Consider the following 25,589-nt stretch of genomic DNA (forward strand, 5'->3'; position numbering starts at 1 on the left):
TTTGACGTCACAAACACACCCAGCGTTCGGCCAGACACTCCTCCGTTTCTCCGGCCACTCCTGCGTTTTTTCCGGAAACGGTAGCGTTTTTTCCCACACGCCCATAAAACGTCCAGTTTCCGCCCAGTAACACCCATTTCCTGTCAATCACATTACGATCGCCAGAACGATGAAAAAGCCGTGAGTAAAATTCCTAACTACATAGCAAATTTACTTGGCGCAGTCGCAGTGCGTACATTGCGCATGCGCATTAAGCGGAAAATCGCTGCGATGCGAAGATTTTTACCGAGCGAACAACTCGGAATGAGGGCCCTTATACACACAGCTAGAAGGTCATTTTAGCCAATATTTTTTATAACATTGTGCAGTAAACAAAGTGTGTGTACATTCACACAATTCATTTGTGTTTCATATACACCTTATACACACAGCCTGAAGGTCATTTAATACGATATGGGGGGTCATTCCGAGTTGTTCGCTCATTATTTTTTTCTCGCAACGGAGCGATTAGTCGCTAATGCGCATGCGCAATGTCCGCAGTGCGACTGCGCCAAGTAAATTTGCTATGCAGTTAGGTATTTTACTCACGGCATTACGAGGTTTTTTCTTCGTTCTGGTGATCGTAATGTGATTGACAGGAAGTGGATGTTTCTGGGCGGAAACTGGCCGTTTTATGGGTGTGCGCGAAAAAACGCTACCGTTTCTGGGAAAAACGCGGGAGTGGCTGGAGAAACGGAGGAGTGTCTGGGCGAACGCTGGGTGTGTTTGTGACGTCAAACCAGGAACGACAAGCACTGAACTGATCGCACTGGCAGAGTAAGTCTCGAGCTACTCAGAAACTGCACAGAGAAGTCTTTTTGCAATATTGCGAATCTTTCGTTCGCAATTTTACTATGCTAAGATTCACTCCCAGTAGGCGGCGGCTTAGCGTGTGCAAAGCTGCTAAAAGCAGCTTGCGAGCGAACAACTCGGAATGACCCCCATTATTAATAACTTTGTGTATTAAACAAAGTTTGTGTACATTGAGCCATCAAAAAACAAAGGTTTCACTATTTCACTCTCACTCAAAAAAGTCCGTATTTCGGAATATTTGGATATGGGATACTCAACCTGTAATATGGAATCTGAGTATAATATGGAATCTGAGTATAATATGGAAGATGAGGGAGTATAATATGGAATTTGAGTATAGTATGGAAGATTAGGGAGTATATATGGAAACTGAGTATAATATGGACGATGAGTGATATGGGGCTCATTTTGTGTGTGGGTAGGTAAATCACACCTATTTGCGAGGTCCCACGTATTGTAACAGTTTTATGTTAAAGCATTTTCCCATATCATGCTGTATAATCCATGTTAATGTTATCTATGTCACATTTATACAACAGGTGTAGACAAATAGCTGGGGCATCATGTGACTGGTCATGCAGGTGTAACAGGGTCAGGGGTCTACATCCAATACCATTACAAATACCATACTGTGACATTAATGCAACATACATGAGTCAGTAACAGTATAATGTAGAACCAAGCTGTCTGTATGCGTATTGCATTACACAGAGATGTGTATTACACACCACAATCTTTATTTCGCCTCCAGTCCCTTCCTCGCATCAGACCCTTGTTACACGCAGCCTGGCCTCTGTCACCAACTGTAGCAAGGCCCATTGGCACAGTAACTGGAGGATGGTTTATGTATGCTGCACAAACGCTCACTATGGCCCCAGACAAAGATATGTCATGTGACGCAGAACTATACATGTAGCACGTGCAAAGGTTACACATTTCAATAAATATCAACAAGACAACATACATGAGAGACATACAGGAGGATTACTGGGGTAGATTAGAGATGTGTGAGACATACAGGAGGGTAACTGGGGTAGATTAGAGATGTGTGAGACATACAGGAGGGTTACTGGGATAGATTAGAGATGTGTGAGACATACAGGATGGTTACTGGGCTAGATTAGAGAGGTGTGAGACATACAGGAGGGTTACTGGTAAAGATTAGAGAGGTGTGATACATACAGGAGGGTTACTGGGGTAGATTAGAGATGTGAGAGACATACAGGAGGGTTACTGGGGAATATTAGAAAGGTGTGAGACATACAGGAGGATTACTGGGGAAGATTAGAGAGGTGTGAGACATACAGAAGGATTACTGGGGAAGATTAGAGAGGTGTGAGACATACAGAAGGATTACTGGGGAAGATTAGAGAGGTGTGAGACATACAGGAGGGTTACTGGGGAATATTAGAGAGGTGTGAGACATACAGGAGGGTTACTGGGGATGATTAGAGAGGTGTGAGACATACAGAAGGATTACTGGGGAAGATTAGAAAGGTGTGAGACATACAGGAGGATTACTGGGGAAGATTAGAGAGGTGTGAGACATACAGAAGGATTACTGGGGAAGATTAGAGAGGTGTGAGACATACAGGAGGACTACTGGGGTAGATTAGAGAGGTGTGAGACATACAGGAGGGTTACTGGGGAATATTAGAGAGGTGTGAGACATACAGGAGGGTTACTGGGGAATATTAGAGAGGTGTGAGACATACATGGGGGTTACTGGGGAAGATTAGAGAGGTGTGAGACATACAGGAGGGTTACTGGGGAATATTAGAGAGGTGTGAGACATACAGGAGGGTTACTGGGGAATATTAGAGAGGTGTGAGACATACAGGAGGGTTACTGGGGATGATTAGAGAGGTGTGAGACATACAGGAGGGTTACTGGGGAATATTACAGAGGTGTGAGACATACAGGAGGGTTACTGGGGAATATTAGAGAGGTGTGAGACATACAGGAGGGTTACTGGGGAATATTAGAGAGGTGTGAGACATACAGGAGGGTTACTGGGGATGATTAGAGAGGTGTGAGACATACAGGAGGGTTACTGGGGAATATTAGAGAGGTGTGAGACATACAGGAGGGTTACTGGGGAATATTAGAGAGGTGTGAGACATACAGGAGGATTACTGGGGAAGATTAGAGAGGTGTGAGACATACAGGAGGATTACTGGGGAAGATTAGAGAGGTGTGAGACATACAGGAGGACTACTCGTGAAGATTAGAGAGGTGTGAGACATACAGGAGGGTTACTGGGGATGATTAGAGAGGTGTGAGACATACAGGAGGGTTACTGGGGAATATTAGAGAGGTGTGAGACATCCAGGAGGATTACTGGGGAAGATTAGAGAGGTGTGAGACATACAGGAGGGTTACTGGGGAATATTAGATAGGTTGGCTACTGGGGAGGATTACAGATGTATATGGGATATATAGAAAGACTACTATAGAATACCGAGTCTAGAAGCTTTTCTCTGAAGAACCCGGGTACAAGTAGCTGTAGCATTTCCAATGTGGAAAGGATAGGAAAGCAGGAAGAAGAGAAAAGACAACAATTATTATCACTGTGCATATACTCCCATCACTCTGACACTAGTACCGGGAGTATTACTCTCTCTGTGTGTATCCGTATTATGGCTCATTCCATATACAGCTGAGTAAATCAAGGACCCTTAAACTGAGTAAGCTTTGCCACTGGACCATACTACCAGCTCAGTGTTGCTGGATCAGGATACAAAGTGGGAAATATTTACAAAGTTTCCAAAATGAAAACCATCCACTCAGGCACATTACTGGAGATGGATCGGATGTGATGATTGATTCTGTCTTTGCCGGGGGTTACAGAAGAAGAAGCCTATTTATAGAGCTGCACTGTCCATAACCTAGACAAATCCAGTTCTCTAAATGAGACATTCAATTCACTCAGTCCAGATAGAACTGAACTCTGATTGATGTCAGTGGTTGAACTTGTGATTGGTGGGGCCAAGTGCAAAAAAATGCTTTGTGCTCCCGTCCTCCGACCCACTCCAAGTCCTGTATATGCCACATGGCATTGGGTGATACCGAGAGGTAGAGGGTGATGGGAAGAGGCAGAGGGTGACAGGGAGAGGTAGAAGGTGGCAGGGAAAGGCAGTGGGTGGCAGGGAGAGGCAGTGGGTGGCAGGGCACCTGCAAGATGGTAAAAGGGAGAGTCAGATGGTTACAGGGAAAGGCAGAGGGTGACAGGGACCGGAGAAGTAGGTGACAGGAAAGGCAGTGGGTGACAGGGACAGGCAGAGGGTAAACGGGACAGGCAGAGGGTAAAAGGGACAGTCAAAGGGTGGCAGGGAGAGGCAGTGGGTGACCTAAAGGCAGAGAGTGACAGGGAGAGGCCGAAGGTGACAAGGAGAGATAGGTGACAGGGAAAGGCAGTGGGAGACAGCGAGAGGCAGTGGGTGACAGGGAGATGCAAGGGTGAGAGGCAGAGGGTGACAGGGAGAGGCAGTGGGTAACGGGTACAAACACACAGTCCTGCATAGTGCAGATAAAAGGGAGGATGTACCTTGGCGGGGCTGGAAACACAGTGGCCTTTGCTTTGTCTGTAAGAGGAGACTCGCCCCCTGTGCTTTCCTCATGTCGGCAGTGAACTGTCTCTAATTCACAGACACCTGACAATCAGAAAGGAATCACAGCTGTCTGTAAACAGGATGTAGTACATGGCTGTGATCAGAGATGCTGATCGGCGGCAGGACTCCCCTATCAGTCTGGCTCAGATGGCAGACTGATGTGGCTGCACACATACAAGGTCATCCCCGGTTTCCTAAGGTAAAGGGCGGGTTTGGGACCCTCCCTGCTCCTAGGGCTAAGACAGTTGTCTGACATGCTGAAAAAGGTCAGGTGACCGGCTAGGGGGAAATTGATTGCTTTTCTTGGCAGTGTAGTGCACCTGCTGCACCGCCGGTAGGTCTGCCCCTGGCGGATGTCATAAAACAGGTCTTTGTAAGTCAGACAATTTTCTCAGAGACATCTATTAGCCGATACTCCCATATGGACACCTGAGAGGCCTATACAATCCATTCAGCACATACATTATATATACGTATACCAAGGCGCAAATAAAATTGCACATTGATTGTTCTTGGAAAGATATATAATTACAGCAGTAACAGAGAAAACTATCAGACGTTACTTTAGCTACACAACCAAAATCTGTCTAGTCAAAGAAGCTTTCCATCCAAACGGTGTCATTTACAGTTTAGTCCAGCAACATCTTAACAGCGTATCTGCTAATTTTATCTCCGGTCTGGCACAATCCTGCAGGCTCCCCGGATGGAGTGCCGCATTGCGCTCTTAGTCGCCGCATTGGGGGACGGTGGTGACACCCTTTTCTGCTCCTATGAAACAGAGCTACATCAGTAGGAGAGAGAACAGCAGTGCGTGCCGCTGGATCTCTCAGGGCTCCCACCAGGTCCGAGAACGCAATGGTTCCTGTCATAACGCAATGTGATGTTACATTGGCCCTCATTCCGAGTTGATCGCAGCAGGAAATTTTTTAGCAGTTGGGCAAAACCATGTGCACTGCAGGGGGGGGCAGATATAACATTTGCAGAGAGAGTTAGATTTGCGTGGGTTATTTTGTTTCTGTGCAGGGTAAATACTGGCTGCTTTATTTTTACACTGCAATTTAGATTGCAGATTGAACACACCACACCCAAATCTAACTCTCTCTGCACATGTTAAATCTGCCTCCCCTGCAGTGCACATGGTTTTGCCCAACTGCTAAAAAAAATCCTGCTGCGATCAACTCAGAATTACCCCCATTATACGTATGTCTACACTGCCTAATGAGATACCCAGGCCTTGAAAACGGAAGATTCTGATTTCACATTTATATGGACGTGAACCCTTCTCAGACGTGGAGATCCTTAATTCGACACATAACAAGGACAGAACAACGCGCGGAGATCCCCTGCTCCGACACCACACACATGCTAGGAGAATGGGGCTCCGAGACCACACACATGCTAGGAGAATGGGGCTGCGTGTGCGAGGCCGTCACGGTAAAATCATGCTGTTATGAAATCACGCATTTTGGTGCGTCAATGTGTCTCATGCCGGACAGATAATACTACAAGGCAGTCTTATTCCCAAACACCCGCACCAGTAATATACAACGCATCCCTCGCCCCAAGGTGATTCTAACATCTCCCACCTATACAACCCACTACAAAATATAAAGAAAGGGGGAGAAGTATCAAACATTGGAGAGAGATAATGTACCAACCAATCTAACGACCATGTTACAGGTTGTGTTTGAAAAATGACAGTTAGAAGCTGAACGGTTAGCATTTCTCTCCACTTTATCTCTCGCCAAGATTTGATAAATCTCCCCCTGGGTGACATGCCAGAAGTTATGGGAGTGAGCTGGGAGTATTTACAGAGTGGAAGAGATTCCCCACATCGCCTCATCGCTGTTCTGCCAGCTTGGATGGAGGGGATGTAACACTTTTATTTGAGGAGTCATCTTCTCTCCCTTTAGCATGTTGCCTTCTGGAATACAGAAGCATAGATCATCTACTAGCCGAGCTGGCTCTGGCGACAGTTCTGCCCCACCTGCTGTGCAACACGGTTTAGCCCAGGTGCACGTGCTAGTTACTTGCTATTTTTGCTTTACTTCCAACTTATAATAAGCCCCATTGTCTGTGTACATTGTCTAGTTCCAGGGGTTCATTTACTAAGCGTCAGGTTCTAAAACTCCACGCTTCATGCCTGAAATTTACAATGCTTTTACTAGCCGTGTTTCGCTAGTAGAACAATTGCCCTTTTAAATTAGAGCATTTAAACCACTTTCTACTGCTTTCTAACACAGGTCATATCCCTAAAGCGCTCTACACACTTAGCAATGTCAGCGATTTGGACGATGATCAATCTTGAATGATGATCGTTATTGCCCGAATTGACTTGCATTGAGAAACAACGGAAAACCAACGATGAATGACCGTGGGGACGCGTATCATTCATCGTCGGTGCATCCACACTAAACGATATGAATGATATATCGTTCATTTCTGGACGTTATCGGTCATATCACCCGTCAACGTCACTAAGTGTGTAAGGCCCAATACAGTAAGACTTCCCAGGCTGGGGGTCATCCATTGGCAGATTACCTGAAGGGGCTATGTATCTTACCTCACTAAGAACTCCTGAGATTTCACCCTTCGGGAAAAAAGACAAAGCATTAGAGCAGGCCTGGCCAACCTGTGGCTCTCCAGATGTTGTGAAACTACACATCCCAGCATGCCTTGCCACAGTTTTAGCATTCCCTAATAGCAAAACTGTGGCAAAGCATGATGGGACTTGTAGTTTTACAACAGCTGGAGAGCCACAGGTTGGCCAGGCCTGCATTAGAGACCTGTATAGATAAATGTAGAAGACTTAAAGGGCCAGGAAAGTCACTATTATACATCCATTTATATTCTGTGTATTACTGAGGAGAATAGAATAAAATAACTGGACTGTTATACCCAATAATATACAATTAGAGAGAAAGACCTGCCATAATTTACCCACTGTTTACATTTATATTTTTAATACATGTTCTGCTATCCACACTGTTAAGCACTGCTGGGCTTTGTGGTGCCCTCCAAATCAAATATACACACAGGTCAGTCCAACTCAGGTGGCTGTATTCTGAGCTTTTTGTACTGTATGAGATCCCATTTGGACACTGTCCAGGGAGGGGATTACTCTGTCTTTAGTGGACTGGAGGACAGTGGTGTAACAGGGTAGCACTGAACTGTGTATTCTATTCCCATGGTTCTTATCTAAAAATGGCAATCTTTGTTTATTAGTATGCCTATGGTCATATATTAAGGTTAGCACTGTATAGAAATAATATCACAGCACCTGTACTTTATACACTGACACCTTTATCAGCAGTAATTAAGAGCTAAGAGCCAAAAGATTAACATAATACCATGTAATTTATAACATAGACCTACCTCCAGTCCAGGGATGTGATGCAGGGTTGGCTGCAAAGAGAAAAAAAACACAACTTATAAGAATGAATCACACAGTGTAACAAACTCATTAATACACATTTTATTATAGATTTTTTTATTTTATTTTTACACTCGTAATTTTGCTGCAGTTTCTACAGCAAGGTTTTCTTTTGTCCTGTGAATGTACTTTAAGCGTGTCCGTCTCTGTATGTCCTAATGCTTTGATTGGCTACAAGTGTGTCTGTCTCTGTATGCCTTAGAGCTCTGATTGGCTACAAGCGAGCCCGTCTCTGTATGCCCTAAGGCTCTGATTGGCTACAAGTGTGTCTGTCTCTGTATGCCCTAATGCTCTGATTGGCTGCAAGAGTGTCCACTCCTGTAAATGCTCTAATTGGCTACAAGTGTCCATCTCTGTATGCACTAAAGTGTCAACTGGCTACAAGTGTGCCTGCCTCTGTGTATGCCCTAATGCTCTGATTGGCTACAAGTTTGTCTATCTCTCTGTATGTGCTATAGTCCTGATTGGTTGCTGGTTGATCTAGCTATATGTAAGTTCTTATGTACTCATTGGTTACAAATTTCACTGGCCCCATGCAGCCCTGTCTACACTAATACATCTCCTGATATACTCTGTGCTGCTGGGGACTCTGCTCCTTCCACTATATAACTCTCAGCCTGTGGTTTCCTGCTGCCTCCAATCCCCTCCTCACATCATGTCACTGCCCCTGTCTCATGGAGCCCTGTCCTCACTGACACATCCCTCATCTCCTGATATACTCTGTGCTGCTGGGTACCCTACTCCTTCCTCTATATACTGTAACTCTCAGTCTGTGGCTTCCTGATGCCTCCATTCCCCTCCTCACATCATGTCACTGTCCCTGTCACATGTAGCCCTGTCCTCACTGACACATCACTCATCTCCTGATATACTCTGTGCTGCTGGGGAACTTGCTCCTTCCACTATATAACTCTCAGTCTGTGGCTTCCTGAAGCCTCCATTCCCCTACTAACATCATGTCACTGCCCCTGTCACAGGTAGCCCTGTCCTCACTGACATATCACTCATCTCCTGATATACTCTGTGCTGCTGGAGCCCCTGCTCCTTCCATTATATAACTCTCAGCCTGTGGCTCCCTGCTGCCTCCATTCCTCTCCTCACATCATGTCACTGCCCTTGTCACAGGTAGCCCTGTCCTCACTGACATATCACTCATCTCCTGATATACTCTGTGCTGCTGGAGCCCCTGCTCCTTCCATTATATAACTCTCAGCCTGTGGCTTCCTGCTGCCTCCATTCCTCTCCTCACATCATGTCACTGCCCCTGTCACATGCAGCCCTGTCCTCACTGACACATCACTCCTCTCCTGATATACTCTGTGCTGCTGGGAGACTCTGCTCCTTCCACTATATAACTCTCAGACTGTGGCTTCCTGCTGCCTCCATTCCCCTCCTAACATCATGTCACTGCCCCTGTCACATGGAGCCCTGTCTTCACTGACACATCCCTCATCTCCTGATATACTCTGAGCTGCTGGGAGACTCTGTTCCTTCCACTATATAACTCTCAGCCTGTGGCTTCCTGCTGCCTCCATTCCCCTCCTCACATCATGTCACTGCCCCTGTCACATGCAGCCCTGTCCTCACTGACACATCCCTCATCTCCCAATATACAGGGTGTGTCAAAAAAACTCCAGTATTTTGCTCAGGCATTGGTTCAGCACTAGTGGAGTGGGGCAGATTGTAGTGGGGTCTTCCGATAGCATGTACCTTACCGCTTTCAGTTACCATCATGGCTTGGGAGGATGTGCACTGGGCTTTCGTTATTGAATCATTTATCTGAAACAATGAATCTGTGATTGCCACGGAGAGAGCTTTTTTCAAATCCACTTCACATTCAGTCGAAAATGCTGCTAGTCTGACAGAAAACCCATATTTTGGCTTGCAAATTTCAGGGCCACAGGTTCAGTGCTAAAACAAAAACCATCTGCAAGACCACGGAGCTTTCAGACGCCAGAATATGTCAACGCTGTGATACAGTCCAATGTGCAATCTCCCAAAAGTTCAGCCCATACAAATGCTTCTGCTTTGGGGTTGTCTGATCGAACTGTCAGAAGAATTTTAAACGCTGACCTTAAGTTCCATCCGTACAAAATGATGGTTGTTCAGGAACATAATGACCGTGACTGGGAGAACTGAATGGAATGCTGTGAGGATATCTTTCAAAACGTTCCTGCAAAACGCAGTTCTGCTCACAAGTCACTTTCATTTGTCTGGCTACATTAACAAGCAGAATTTTCATTACTAGGCGAAAAACAAACCTCGTCAGCTTGATGAAAGGCCTCTATACAGCCAACCTGTCACTATTTGGTGCGCTGTTGCAGATTTGGTGTTTATGGCCCTTACTTTTTGGAGGAGGAAGGCAAAACGGCTACAGTAACTTCTCATTGGTAGGTGGAAATGCTACAGAACTTCTTGGAACCGAAACTCTCCGAACTTGGAAACCTGGATGTGTCGTTTCAACAGTAATGGGGCCACAGCTCACAAGGCAAGAAGATCAATGGAAATTTTGCGAAAACTGTTTCCAGGGCACTTGATCTTGTAACGCAGGGACGTTGGGTGGCCTGTATGGTCATCCGATCTCACCCCCTGTGACTCTTTTCTTTGGGGCCATCTGAAAGCTGAGGTCTACAAACATCGACCAAGAACCATTGATGAACTGAAGGCTGCTATACGCCAAGAAATTGCAGTGATAATGCTGGACCCGCCAAGTGATGAGAAGCTTCAGATATCAACTACAAATGTGTATCGCGAATGAAGGCCACCATCTGAACCATATCATATTAAAAAAACAAATGAAAATAAACTGTATTTCATGCACTTTTACATTATGTACTAACATTTAGAATAGCAGTTACCATGCCTTTTTTGTTAACCTTTAAAATCTGGGAGGTTTTTTGCTGCACCGTGTACTCTGTGCTGCTGGGGAATCTGCTCCGTCCGCTATATAACTCTAAGGGGGGTATTCAATTAGTGCAGTTTTTTCGACCAGTCGAAAAAACTGCACTCTTCGCCAGTTTTTAGGTCGAATTTACATTCGACCTATTCAATGCCCATGCCATTTTTTTGACAGGTTGAAAAAATCCCGCACTGGTGAAAAACCACATGTATCTGCAAATTCACCGCCGATACACGTGTTTTTGCAAATTTGCAGGCATTTTCGCCTGATTTTGGCACAATTTTCACCCATGCCGATTCTACAAAAAAAAAACAAAAAAAAAGTGAAACGGCATGGATGAAAATGGATTCAAAAACGGGTGAAAACGCCCGCAATTGAATACCCTGTAAGTGAATTAGGGCACTTCATTGAATACCCCCCTAAGTGTGTTTTCCTGCTGCCTCCATTCCCCTCCTCCCATGAAGTCACTGGCCCTGTCACATGTAGCTCTGTCACATGATATATACCGTATTTGCCGGCGTATAAGACGACTTTTTCCCCCTGAAAAACATGCCTCCAAGCGGGGGGTCGTCTTATACGCCGGGGGTCGTCTTATACGCCGGGCGGGAAGTCGTCTTATACACCCGGTGCGGGAAGTCGCGAAACAGGGGCGTGGCCTAGCATAAGGGGGCGTGGCCTCACGGGTGGACCCCCTTTTTCAGCAATCCAGGGGGTTAAGAAGATGATGTTGGCTGCCCCCCCCCCCCCACTTCCCCCGTGAAGTCCCTCTATCTCACCTGTGTGAGTGTACGGTGAGTGTACGGCGCTGCCGGCGGGTGAAGCTGTGTGAAGTCCGGCTCCTACACAGGGACAGGAGCCAGGTGCTGCACGTATTGTTACAGTGCAGCACCCGGCTCATGTCACTGAGCAGGAGCCGACATTCAGCAGTGACAGGCGGTTAGGCAGGGAGGACAGCGGACAGCGGCAGCACTGACATGTCTCTTACAGTATAAGAGATTTGGAGTATCAAGTTATGCATAAGAAGGGGGGGGGGGGGGACAGCGGCTTAGGCAGGGGGGACAGAGGCAGCACTGCAGGGAAGCTGCAGGTGAGGGGGGCTTACAACTTTATGTGGTGGGTTAATACTGGTACTACAGGTATCCATAATATGGATTCAAGGGCGGACCAGACAGCTGCTAGTGACAGGGAGACAGCAGGGGTAGTCTTATATGGCGAGTACATAACAAACTCTGTGTTTTGAGTGGAAATGTTGGGGGGTCGTCTTATACGCCCAGTCGTCTTATACGCCGGCAAATACGGTAGATATAATTTCAAAATGAGACAATGAAATTCAAATGACATGCAACAGATATAATTAGAATAAATTCCATGTCAGTGAGATCTCTGCCAGCACAGCACAAACCTACAGTACACACAGAACCTTGTGGCTTCACTGCGACACTAAAAGCAATGTGTTGCCTCAGTGGTCATACGCCGAATTGCTCCAGACTGCTGGATGTATTTTTTCTTTTCCTAAAAGATACATTTTCATGTAATATTCAATAAGGTTCTATTTTCCGAGTCTTCCTTCACCTATTTTACAATTTCCTTGCAGCATTTTGCAGCCAGTAGACTAGTGAGAGCAGCCAATATCAATACGTGCTTATATCCAGCTGGCATGAAGGGTCCAGACTTTGGGCAACCTCACCCTCTCTCAACATCTGGAATGTGCAAACCTACAGCACAGGCCTCCTGACAAGTGGAACATCAAAGAGCGTCAACATGCCTGTGAACATTTTCATCAGATTGTATTCTAGGAAGCGGATTCCTGCCGGGAGATGACGTGTCGGGGATACAGACTGTAGCTACACACCCAGAGTCGCCATGTGGTAACAGGAACTTACCTGTGCGGCCAACTGTCATCACCTGACGTCTCTATAGCGGAAAAACTTCACCTTAGGAACTTTGGGGCAGATGTATTAACCTGGAGAAGGCATAAGGAAGTGATAAACCAGTGATATGTGCGAGGTGATAAAGGCACCAGCCAATCAGCTCCAATATGTAAATTAACAGTTAGGATCTGATTGGCTGCTGCCTTTATCACCTTGCACATATCACTGGTTTATCACTTCCTTTTGCCTTCTCCAGGTTATTACATCTGCCCCGTAGTCTCTCTATTCTTAATACCTGGACGCAGAAAATTCTTACGCACCCTTAATCATGGTGACTGAGATGTGTGTTGCACTAACAACCCCTTACATTAATGGGGACAGGATAAGAGTTGGAGGGGGAGTGTAAGTGCTGGTGGGCGCAGTCATGGTGATCATAGTGTGCAGGAAGGAAGTGTGCAGCATTTTGGGGGGCGTGTACCTGCCTTCAGCTGCGATCATGGGCCTAATTCAGAGTTGATCGCAGCAGCAAATTTGTTAGCAGTTGGGCAAAACCATGTGCAGTGCAGGTGGGGCAGATGTAACATGTGCAGAGAGAGTTAGATTTGGGTGGGGTGTGTGCAAACTGAAATCTAAATTGCAGTGTAAAAATAAAGCAGCCAGTACTTACCCTGCACAGAAACAAAATAACCCACCCAAATCTAACTCTTTCTGCACAAGTTATATCTGCCCCCCCTGCAGTGCACATGGTTTTGCCCAACTGCTAACAAAATTCCTGCTGCGCTCAACTTGGAATTACCCGCATGGTTTTGCCCAATTGCTAACAAATTTGCTGCTGCGATCAACTCTGAATTACCCCCCATGTACCAGTGTGTACGCAGCTCCAAATGACTCTCCAATTGCTCCGGTGGGCGACTCTTTTCATTTCAGGGCGGCAATTTGACTTGCAAACATTAGCAATTCCGTAGCCTAAAAAAACGTACTAGCTAAAGCATGTGCGTGCAAACATGAATTGGACTCTTAGTCGAATTGCCTATTATGTGGAAAATGCAGCATTACTAGTTACACGGTCGAGTCACATTATTATGACCACCTCCTACATTTGACGTCAGCAGCGCGTAGCCCATGAAGTGCATCACGTGTCGTGCGCTGGCTTGGTGGGTATATAAGGTGTGCGATAGTCTGCACACATATCACTCGTTACTGTCTTTGGGGCGATTTATCCGAGTTGTATAAAAGGGATGATTATAGGCTTTCGGGCCAAGGGCGGCAGTATTTCTGACACAGCGCAGTGTGTGACCTGTCCGCGTGCTGCTGTGGTGAAGGTGCATCGTGACTGGACAAATGGCACCATTGCGAATAACCGACGTGGAAACTGCGGAGCACCACGTGCCACTGAAAGATGGCCCCCTCCTCGACTAGGATTTGGCCTGATGGAGTGTGGCCGTATCGCCCACCCATGTCTCTTGCAAAAACAAAATAATTGACATCAATTGTATCAAAAAAATCAAAGGCCAAAAACCGAGCTCATTCAGAAAGCACGAAAGCCAGATTAATGGTGGCACGTCATACAGGTTGAGGATCCATGGTTCTTTGATTATAGAAATAGGACCCATTTTACTTTTTCTTTACTTGTTTCTCACAGTCCTCATCAGAGGACCCCAATTGCTAGCATGACAATCCAAAAGGAATAATATCATAGCTATTCAACACCACCTCCTCCCCAACACCCTCCTCCATACCACACCCACCAGCAGAATCAGGTACACTACCCCACCATGTGGGTCCTTATGCCCTACTATGACAGAAACCTCCCTTTTGTCAATACTGGCCCCACACCCATCCTTTTCCGGGTAGAGTCCGGATCAGGGGTTTTTGGGCTGAAACCCAGGCCACCTTCACCATCATACGGGGACCAATGAAAGAGTATCCAGGTGCTCAAGTTCTTGGCTGGGGGTCTCTTCCACTGTCATCTGAGAGTCTTCCCCTTCAACACTCTGTTCCACTACTTACTATTCCTCTAATAGGGACTCCAAGGCTTGACTAAGTTCTGTCCCAGCTGGATCTGACTCCAAATCATCCTGAGGGGACACCCTCTGAACATTTTAAGCAGTCTTCCCACTCCTCTCCCTTTGGTTCTTTCACCCTAGGGGTATTGGGGAAGAAGATAAGCTCCTTGCTGCCCACCAACACAATCTCACCTTCCCCCTACCCCTCATGTTCAGAGGAAGACAGAACATCAAACATGGTACAGATTAGATTTGTATTTTTTGCTTTAGCTTTTGCTTTGCCACCCTTCTTCACAGCCTGGAAAGGCTCTTCACTGGTCCCATCTTGGTTCCTCTTACCTCCTCTCACCTGTTTTCGCTCGCTACCACCTCCCACCTCTAATTGGCGTGACATGTCTTGGTGTGTAATAATCTCCATCATGCTATTATCACCAATTATCTCTACAGCATCTACCACCTCCACCCCTGTATTGTGCGCAGCATTGGGACATATACTATACAATGCCCTTCGATGCCTTACACCTTACTTTTGGTCTTTCTTTTGAGCTATGTCCCATCTGACAGCATAAGGAACACTTAATCACGGTACAACCACCACTGAAATGATGAAAATCCCCACAGTTGTGACAGGTACTGGGCTGTCCCTGATAGAAACATTGGAGACTATCACGTCCAGTGTAGGCAGACGACGGTAAATGCAGGGTCTCCACACCATTAGAGTCTAACAAACACAGAATAAGCCCCACCCAAACTCCCTTAGTGTGGTCAAACTTAATAAGGTGGGACAGAACTGTACAATACCTAGACAGCCAAAAAGTTATGTCTGATGATGGTAGAGACTCATTTCTCACTAGGACCGTAACCTTCACCTTAATCCTGTCTGGTAATTATGTTTGTTTTAAATAAACTACAGTATAGGGCTCTTCTGATCTTTTTTGCTCCCATTTCTTTCCAAACGCCTGAAGGCCATTCAATAAAACAAAACTTAGATCATATTCAGGAGTCTTAACGGGGTGTATACCTGCGTATAAGTCTGTAGCCTCAAAACCCAAAGAAAATATAGTTTCCAAGAAATCTGATTTTGAAGGAGGCTCCCCTTCTCCAGCCCATCTGAACTGGATGACGTTCCATCTTTTTATGGGTTGCCCCCCTCCTGCCCTTGGCCCAGTATCCGCACTTGACCGGGCAGCACCTGAGACCACCTTTGTATGCGACACAGAGCCTGGTTTTTACGAAATGAGGAGGAACTAAAGACATAATCACTGGGGTTACATACCTGCCCCCACATTCTCTGCATAACCAGCTTTATTCATATTTGACAATATTTACTGGTTCTTTTTAATTAAATTAATAGCAGCAAGTGCTCTTGCGGGCAAATCCAAATCCCCCCCACACAGAGTCCGCAGCCTCTGCCTACGCAGGGGTTAAACTGTTCTTGTTTAATGCAGGGAGTCCTTGTGCCAGCTTTCCTGCAGACCCAGACACACTGGGTTTCCCTGACATCAGTCCCTTCTCTGCTTCTTTGGCCACGCCCCATAAAGTCTCCCCAGTTGCCATTCCTAAACCCGCTGCTGTAGACTTATTCAGGGGACCAGCCTCAGCACCTCCTTTAACTGGCGACAGTCCCCTGGCCAGCGGCAGACCCACCATGCTGCCTTTAGGGCCGGCACTGGGGGAACAGGACCAGAGAGAGCTGCAGTGGTCACCAGAGACACGGCATCAGCCGATGTCCCAGCAATCTCCACGCCCCCTGCCCCATCACCACCCTGCTGCTGCCCAAGAAGAGACGCCTCCCCTTCATGAACCACACTGTGGAACGCATACTCTGGAGTCATTTTAAAAGGTCTCACTGCACTGTCTGAGACCATCGCCATCTTGGAATCTGTCCCTTTGTAGCAGCCATCTCCACCTTTTGCCACCACATCCTTGCCAACTTTTTCCATTAGCTTCCCAGTCTCAATGCATTCTAGCACACTCTGCACAGCACTTCCAGCTACCGGGTTTCCAGGTAAGATCACTGGAGCTCTTTCAGCTGCCTTTTTCTTTGCAGCAATCACTGCCGGCTTAGCGTCAGTGGTCGCCGGTCCCTCAGCACTAACCGCTGGGTCTACTGCAGTCACCACCAGACCCTCAGCAGCTACCGCTGGATTACCAGCAGCAGCCGCTAGATCATCTGCAGCCACCGGTGCACCTCCCTTCAATGCTGAAGCCAGGGCACCATCCTTTAAATGGTTAACAGTAAGTTTTTCCTCACTTTCCTTAAGCAGGGCCTGGGCTTTCAACATGGTGATGTGCCATCTGCAGGCACCCTGCTTCTACACCAACTCCAGAAGCTCACCACGGATGATCGGCCTCTCCCAGGTTTGGAAGGACCCCCGCTTTCTGCGTTTAGCACTGATCCGGCCTTGGATTCTCTGAAGCTCCATTTTCAATTCATCCAGCCCCATCCGTGCAAACTCATCACTGCTAGAGAACGGCTCCTACGGACTCTCCAGCAGAATTTGGGCATCTTCACCCACCCCTTCACGGCTGGTAAGCATGGAGACTTCAACAATCTTTTACATATTTGCCACAAATAGTGACAGAGAATATAATACATTTTACCAACACTTAATTGCTGACATATTTTGAGGGCTGGGGATAAGGGGGGTCATTCCGACCTGATCGCATACTAGCTATGTTTTGCAGCGCTTCGATCAGATAGTCGCCGCCTACTGGGGAGTGTATTTTCGTTTTGCAAGTGTGCGAACACCTGTGCAGCCGAGCAGTACAAAAACAGTTTGTGCAGTTTCTGAGTAGGTCTGAACTTACTCAGCCGCTGTGATCACTTCAGCCTGTCTGGTCCCGAAATTGACGTCGGACACACGCCCTGCAAACGCTTGGACACGCCTGCGTTTTTCCAAACACTCCCTGAAAACGGTAAGTTGACACCCACAAACGCCTTCTTCCTATCAATCTTCTTGCGATCAGCTGTGCGAATGGATCCTTTGCTAAATCCATCGCACAGCAACGATCCACTTTGTACCCGTACGACGCGTCGGCGCATTGCGGTGCATAGACATGCGCAGTTTTGTTGAGTTTTGACCTGATCGCAGCGCTGCAAAAAATAGCTAGCATGCGGTCAGGTTGGAATGACCCCCAAAGACCAGTGCTTACCTCCGTATAAAATAGCATGCAGACATTAATGGGTTAAAAAAAAGCATTCTGTACATTATTTACCTTTTCCCTGAGAATGAGCTCAAAGGCAGCCAACAGCTCCCCTGTGTTCTTGTCCCCCATCATTATCGGATACCAGGACAGCCTCGGCGACCGCTCCAAACTGGGTCTACAGATACAGCGTCCCATGTATTCATCCGCTCCCTGCAACAAGATGGAGTCACTACTCTGAAAGTACTGTGCGCCACTCTCCTGTCCGATTACCCTACTGGACACAGGCTATTTACTAACATTGCTCAAAGCCCTCAACAACCAATCAGACATTTGCTTGCTGACGATGTACTGAGATACAAAGGAGCAGAACCTGCGATGGAAGTGCTCTCTTGCACGCACCTGTGTTTGTGCAAATGGAAGTGCAGGGATTTGTGCATGACTTCAGGGGGTGCAAAGGTCTCCATTTGTTTCCAGGAAATGGGCAGATTAGTGATAGAAGTAATAAGTACCCCATGTCCCCTCACTCTCCTGATCAATATAAAGAAACTAAACTAAGTAGTATATGAGGAGAGAAATGTAAGACGCGTGCTCCTAAAGTGTTAGTAGGCTGGGCTTGAAATGTATTTATTATTATTTATTAACAGTTTCCTATATAGCGCGTTTCACTCCATTCACAATGAGCATATGTAGGGGTACGTGCAAACTTGTACAGCTATACCTAGCCACATGTTCAGCTGTGTTCATTGGGACAGGGCATGCCCTGAAGACTAGCCATGGTCACACCATGCTGGGGGCACGACATTTACAGACTGAAGCATGTCAAGCCCAGGGGCTTGCTGGGTGCCCTCTTCTCCTCCCCTAAAAACCCCTGCACTCTGTAATGCACACCCTTCTCCCCACGTCCCAATACAGCCCTGCCTAGATTGGGACAGCTTGGGAGGATGGTGAATCTAGGCACAGAATGATTGTCCAGGGGGGCCGTGGTGGGTGAGATGAGCACCAGTGGTGCAAGTATGCGGGTACGCTCGGGTACCCTTAAGAATTTGGCAGCGGGTTCGCAGTACCCACTACCACACACTTTGTCATTACCACAATTAAAATGTGCCACAAAACAACAAGACCATGGTGCTTGGCAGCATGACGGCTCCTCCCACTTTGTCATGGTTACTGGGAGTGCGACAGTGGCTGTATTTTCCTGTTATAATAGAGGCATTACTATATATTGTTATTAAATTGGGGGCATTACTATATATTTCTATTATACTGGAGGCATTACTATATATTTTTAGCCTTGCCTCCAGAATCCCCAAAAAAAGCGGCTGTGTCATGTGGCCAAACCGCTAGTGTCATGTAGCCACTCCCACTAGCAGTATGTGGCAACGCCCCATCACAACACATGGTCACATTTTTCATCACTCAGTACCCATAAGAAAATATTTCTATTTGCACCACTGGTGAGCACTGCAAAATAGCGCTTGCCAGGTAAGTAGGCGGAGCTTGCACTAGACACATAAGAGCTAAGCTACAGACCTCCACCTGACGTGCATCAGTAACCAATGTGACATAGCGGTGAGAGAATAACGGCCGTGCGGGTTACGTGATATCTGCGCAGGCTACAAAGATCCAGTTGTAATGAAATACCGCGCTGGTGTCACGACTATTATAACTAGAGAGATTGATAAATTCTATTTAGAAAGACAGCAACAACTGTACTATAGTAGATGTATTCACGTTTCCTAATAACTCAACATTAAAAGCTAAGTTCTATGTAGAGTCAGTACAGAAATTAATATAAATACATGACTAGGACTTAGGTTGGCAACATGTGGGTCTCCAGCTGTGGTGGAACTACAAATCCCAGCAATCCTTGCCATGTTTAAGAAAAAATATACTGTTTAGAGAAACCTGAAGCATGAGAGAATGAGTTCTCTTTACATCCGTCTTTCAGGCTATGTACTATAAGCACAAACAGCGTTTATATAATAACCCCCCATGTGTTATCACTGGTGACAGGCACGGGCAGTACAGCAGGTCCCTGGGGTCACTCACATAGGTGTCGTGATCGTAAATCTCCACCACTATACTGGGAGGAACTTCATCCACCATATCAGGTCCTCCAAATATCTCGATCTCATGGAAGATGAGCGTCTGGTCCCACGTTGGGTTTAAAGTGCTTTTCACCACCACAGTCTTCTGGCTCTGATGGAGGAAGGATACAGTGGCGTAGGGATCTGTAATCAGAGCAGAACATTACTGTGACTTTACCTTAGTGTATGTTCTCAGGGGGCCTCCTGCGGTAATCTGATTTATATGACCTACAATCAGCCGTGAGTTTGTTACACGTTGTTTGTCTTCATTTTCTTTTATCATTTCCTGCCTCTACGTTTTGATTTGTAATTTAATATATAGGGGTTAGGGTTGTATCAAACCTTCTAAATAGTGAAGTAGACAAGTGGAGAAGTTGCCCATAGCAACCAATCATTCAACAACTCTGTCTGCACATCCACTTCTTCTACGTGCAAGTGTACCGTTGCCATTCAGCCATGAGAAGCAACCAAGATGTGTAAGGGGTAGACGTATCAAACCTTGGAGAAAAGGCATAATGGAGAGACATAAAGTACCAACCAATCATTTTCCAAACACTCTGTAATATGACCGTTAGAAGCTGATCGGTTTCTACTTTATCTCTCTCCACTTTCTTTCTCTCCAAGCTTTGGTACATCGCCCCCCTAAATCATTGGTATGACCCAATGTCACTTTCACCATTCATCTATTGCCTCTGTTAAGGTGAAATACGGCCCTCTGTATGTTGTGTGAAGTTGGGGTAATTAGCTAGGTAGATGGGTGTTTTGGTTCAGGGCACTGACTCACCTCTTCGCCCTTGACTATACTTAGGCGGCTAGTCTGCGTCACAAAGTCTCTGACTGCTTCTTTGCAGGTCTATCACAGGCTCCAGCCTGGCTCGGCTTCGATGCCACAGCTACTCACAGTCTCAGTCCTGTCTCTCCCAGGTACAGTAAGGCACCTCCTGGCCTCCTCACGCTCAAGGCTCATTGGCCTGGCTTCTTCCCTTGCAACACATAGCTCAGTCCCAGAGTTTGGTGGCCTTCCCTGTCTCCTACAGGCATAGGCTCAGGCCTCCTGGCCCTCAGCAGCTTCCTAGCAGCCTGAGCTCTGACTGGCTTTCCCAACCCAAGTTAGGCAGGATACACAGGCCACAGCCTTCTTCCACACTAACTCCTCACTGCAGCAATTAGGTGTACTCACACCTGCCTTTTCTTCCCTGTGTGGGTGAATCCTCTATCTGCACACAGAATACATGTGCCAGTAATGCAATTTACCTACATACTGCCACAGTTGTATTTTACATATACCAGTGTATTCTTTGTACAGTATATATAAATCCTCCTCGCCATGGTGACGTGTGATACTCAGCATGTGGGGAGACAAAGGCTGCAGAATCTCTCAGGACCAGTGGATACGTTACCCCTAGCAACCAATCAGCTGCTCCCTCTTATTTTATAGAATGCACTTGACAAATGCTACCTCAAAGCTCATTGGTTGCTACGGCTACAAAACTCAAACTTTACAATCAGTCACATACAGAACATACTATGTATATAATACACACGGACACTATACACAATGTATGTATTACACACGCACGCTGCATATACTTAGTACGACAGGTCATATTACCCTTCTCTCCCCCTCAGTAAATTGCATTCTGCGACTGGTGACAGTATAATTCTCCATGAATGGGTCACACTTTGTAAAGTCTGTTTACACAGTGATCACAATTGCGCATTGTAACTTTAATGGATGTTGTAGTTGGCTGGTTTCACCTTCACAAACTTCCAGGCCGGCCAATCACGCAGGATGAGATCACTCCCTGAGGCCGGACGGTTATAACAGCACAGTCATTGTTGAGCACTTAAGAAATAATGATCAGTCTGCCAGTGAAGACGTTTACCAAAATAATGGTGCTGGAAGCGGCGCATAAACAATAACATCCCCCCGACATGTTGGGGGGGACCCTCTGCTCTCTGTAATGTGGACATGTCGGTCTTAGAACACGCCGAGAAGTACACGCAGAGCCGTGCAGCATGTCTCCACAAACACGCAGGCACAGCACCCGGCTTCGGAGTGTACGGCCATCGCCAATATACGTCATATTATTTTTACAAAGCTAGTGTCCGGTTAATCCTGCCCGTCCGGTTGCGGCGGTGGTCACGCCGCCAGCTGCTGCTTCGGATGTAACATGCAGCGTGGCATCGCTCAGGGTGCGGCCATATTGAAATAAACGTTTACCGCGTGCTAACTACGTTGCCTATGTATAATCTTCTTCTATAGTAGTGCAATAAGTGTCCCATTAGCAGGTCAGAAGTTACTGGCTGTTAAAGGTCCCCAGTCACCCTGTCCCAGGAAGCCAGGGGCCCTCAATTACAATACAAAAGAGGTTTCCAGTCTTTTGGGTGACAAATCCACTGCCAGGCAATGCGATAGGAACAGCCTCAGCCCGAGCTTCAGTAAAGTCGCCCTATTTCTGCTCACTCCGTAACAGCTGACCTTATCCCGCCCGGCAGAGCGGGTGCTAGATTTAATGTACCAGCAATCACACAAAACGTAAGTGACTGTTGACAGGTTAGCTGCTAATTCTCCAACAGGTGCAGGCCAGAGGTACACAGGGCACATTACAGACTGCGGACTCCGCACACACAGAGCTCTTACTTGCCAAGTCCCCCGGGATCAGTGCCTCATGCCTCGGCCATTACTTTCCACTAATAAAACCAGGGATTTATACGCTGGTTCCTGTGATTTGTGGAGCTCCGTCTAAAGGTCCGCGGCTCCAACGCTCAAGTCTATTACACAAATCGTAGAACAAACTGTGATAAGCCCGTAGCTGCGCACAAATGTACGGCTCACCGGCACACCTCACCCCTAATTTCACCCTCGGTTTCACTCTCAGTAAATTTATCACTGTAAAGACAGTTTTATGTCACAGAATAGTTTAACGGTAGGATGCAGGCTTTTTAATTCCACTATAAATTTTCCAAAATTTGGTCTCCGTCCGAGAAAACATACCTGGTTTTTTAAACGCTCGGTATGAATTTTCCAGGGTGTATGAATTTCGTTAATTTAGTGTTTGCAAGCGAAAATAAATAATAAAGCGCGTTTTATGGGTTCCACCAGAGTCAGGTGTTTTCTTTTCCAGTGCTCTCAATCAATTCTTTCATTCACAATAAACATGATATGAAGGGGGCCCTTTGAACGGCTGGGAGCAGGCTGTGGAAGTCAGATATGTGTTGGGCGGGGGGATGGGGGTCCAGGCAGATGGAAACACTGTAGAGTCTGGAATCCGAAAAAAGTTTTCCTAACTTTAAACCTGACTTCAGGAGAGGCATCAAATAAAGTTTCCCCTCAATGACACCTGAAGCTTGTAAGTACATAAATGAAAACCATCCTGACCCCCAGCCCTCCTCCACGGTAATATATACACAGCCCTCAGCCTTCATAGCGGTGGTAGGCAACCTTCAGCTCTTCCATTGCTGTGGAACTACAAGTCCCAGCACGGCCCATTCATTATAGAAAATATAGAAAAGAGTGACGAATTGTACAGATTTCCATTGTCAAAGTCCGGGAAGAACCTGGGACGTATGAGATGCTGGCAGGGCATGCTGGCAGATGTAGTTCCCCAGCTACAGGCTGCTTAAGTGTGTGGTAAAGCACCCTTGCTTTTGGTCTTATGTCACAGATGCCGCACAATTCATTTATTTCCGACAGACTATAAAAGTATTCTGCGGAGTTAAAGCAAAATTTATAGGAGTATATCTGAAATCCAACTGTAATTATAACTTGTTTGTTCCATGTACAAGTATAACAGGATTCCTAGGAATATGCTATGCCGAGACCCTGGTTGATAATTACTCTCTCTCTCCCTGTATACATGTATACATTGTTTGCTGCGCATATAGATAGATAGATAGATAGATAGATAGATAGATAGATAGATAGATAGATAGATACACAAGCTGTTCTGCCTGTTCTTCCCACAGGAGTTTCTGATTTTCACGGTTGTAAATATAAATGAATAAATGTGTGTTCGAAATTTGGCAAATCTATAGAGATGTAAATTTGAGACGTCTTAATGTAAGTAAATATTAATCCACTAGGTGATTCATCGCACCCTATGGGCGCTCTTCACACGCCTTGCACGCCTCTGTGGCATGCAATATTTGTATTATATGGAGGATTACCTCCAATCATAATTGTGTGAGTGTTTAAATATTGCACGGACAAAGGGTGTGCAATGGTTAAGGGGTCGAAGCCCCTTGCAATGGCGTGAACAGTGCACGCAGGGCCTGATGAATCACCCAGTAGGCGCTGTGGTTGGGGAAGTGGCGGGTGCGGGGGAGACGCAGATGGGGAAGGGGCTGGTGTGTGGGTGCCGCGGGTGGGGGTCCGGAGCCACCGCGGGTGGGGGAGGAGCGGTTGTGGGGGTGCCGCAGGAGGGGTGGGTGTGGTGGTGCCGCGGGTGGGGGAGAGGCAGGTGCGGGGGTGCTGCGGGTGGGGGAGGGGTTCCGGATCCACCGCGGTTGGTGGAGAAGGGGGTTTGGGGGTGCCGCGGATGGGGCCTGGAGGTACTGCGAGTGGGGGAGGGGTGGGTAATGCTTCTCCTTCTGGAAGCAGCTAAGCTGCTGTCCTCCCTTTGGCAGTGGCTCTCCCAGAGACTCGCACAGCAGCCAAGCAGCCAGTCACTATTGTTAGCGACAATGTCCCAACGCGCCGCATTACAGGGAAGAAGATGCACTCAATAAACTACTGCTCCTAGCAGGCCTTAGCGCCGGAATGCTTCGGCACTAACGGCTGCTGGGAGCTGTAGTTTATTTAGTGCGTCTACTTCTCTGTGATGCGGCGCCTTGGGATACCGGGGCTAACAATAGTGACTGGCTGGCAGAACTGAGTGACTCGCTGAATCAATGTAAAAGGTGAGAGTGCTGTGCAGTGTCAATGACACTGCACACCCACTGCACTGCATAGCACTGTTACCTTTTACATTGATTCAGCGTCTAGACATTACCCTCCGCGATATCACCCACTCTATACGTTACATTAGCCATCTCGGGGCTTCCAGGCTGGCAGCCCAGGTGCTGTGTTGCGGAGTCAGGGCCTCTGGGGATCTGGGCGCGGATGTGATGGGGAGGCACTTCTGTGACATTACGCGCAGAGGAGGCTCCGGGGGTCAGAGAGTATGCGGCGCAGGGAGGGCTATGAAAGCCTTCTGCTGCGTTGCTTTCATACACATCTATGCCGGTGGCCGTAGCAGCTTTGGTTCCACCAGCACCGCGGCTAGGGAGTGGGGATTGTTGATGCCGGAGGGGACAGGCGGACTGGCAGCAGGACATAGGACGCTGTAGTAAAAGGATTTTTTTTCCTATCTACAGCACAGAGACTTGCTGCAGATGCAGTGGCATACCCTCCAGCTGTACCTTTTTGGCAGGTACGGTACCTTTTTTATATGGTCTGTACCGATTTTTGGCTCTCCAAACTTCCATTGAAAGTATAGGAAAAGAGGCGTGGCCACACCACTTTACCCATGACCACGCCCCCTTTCGACTTTTGTAGCGATTTTTATGTGTAAATTGTTGGAAAGTATGTTGCTGCAGATGCATTGGGCCTATTTTGGGGTGTGGACCTGGAGCTGCAGCTCCATCAGCCCCATTGTTAATCCTGCTCTGGGAACACACAGCAGCCAAAGGGGGCAGA

The 25,589-nt window shown here is 47.0% G+C and overlaps 1 protein-coding gene across 5 annotated transcripts in view; it reads right to left on the bottom strand.

Moving 5' to 3' along the window:
• Positions 1 to 25,589, bottom strand: part of DYSF (dysferlin) — a 515,016-nt gene that overhangs the window by 153,270 nt on the left and 336,157 nt on the right. For 4 of the 5 annotated variants that reach the window (XM_063925289.1, XM_063925288.1, XM_063925278.1 and 1 more), the window contains 5 exons: positions 19,872 to 20,053; positions 17,892 to 18,032; positions 7,839 to 7,868; positions 7,027 to 7,053; positions 3,314 to 3,355 (listed from right to left, as the gene is read on the bottom strand). In XM_063925289.1, the coding sequence (XP_063781359.1) occupies positions 3,314 to 3,355; positions 7,027 to 7,053; positions 7,839 to 7,868; positions 17,892 to 18,032; positions 19,872 to 20,053 (422 nt within the window). The remainder of the gene's footprint in view (positions 1 to 3,313; positions 3,356 to 7,026; positions 7,054 to 7,838; positions 7,869 to 17,891; positions 18,033 to 19,871; positions 20,054 to 25,589) is intronic. The other variant, XM_063925290.1, reaches the window with a different exon arrangement.

This window comes from Pseudophryne corroboree, chromosome 1 (assembly GCF_028390025.1).
Source record: "Pseudophryne corroboree isolate aPseCor3 chromosome 1, aPseCor3.hap2, whole genome shotgun sequence".
Taxonomy (NCBI): Eukaryota; Metazoa; Chordata; class Amphibia; order Anura; family Myobatrachidae; genus Pseudophryne; species Pseudophryne corroboree.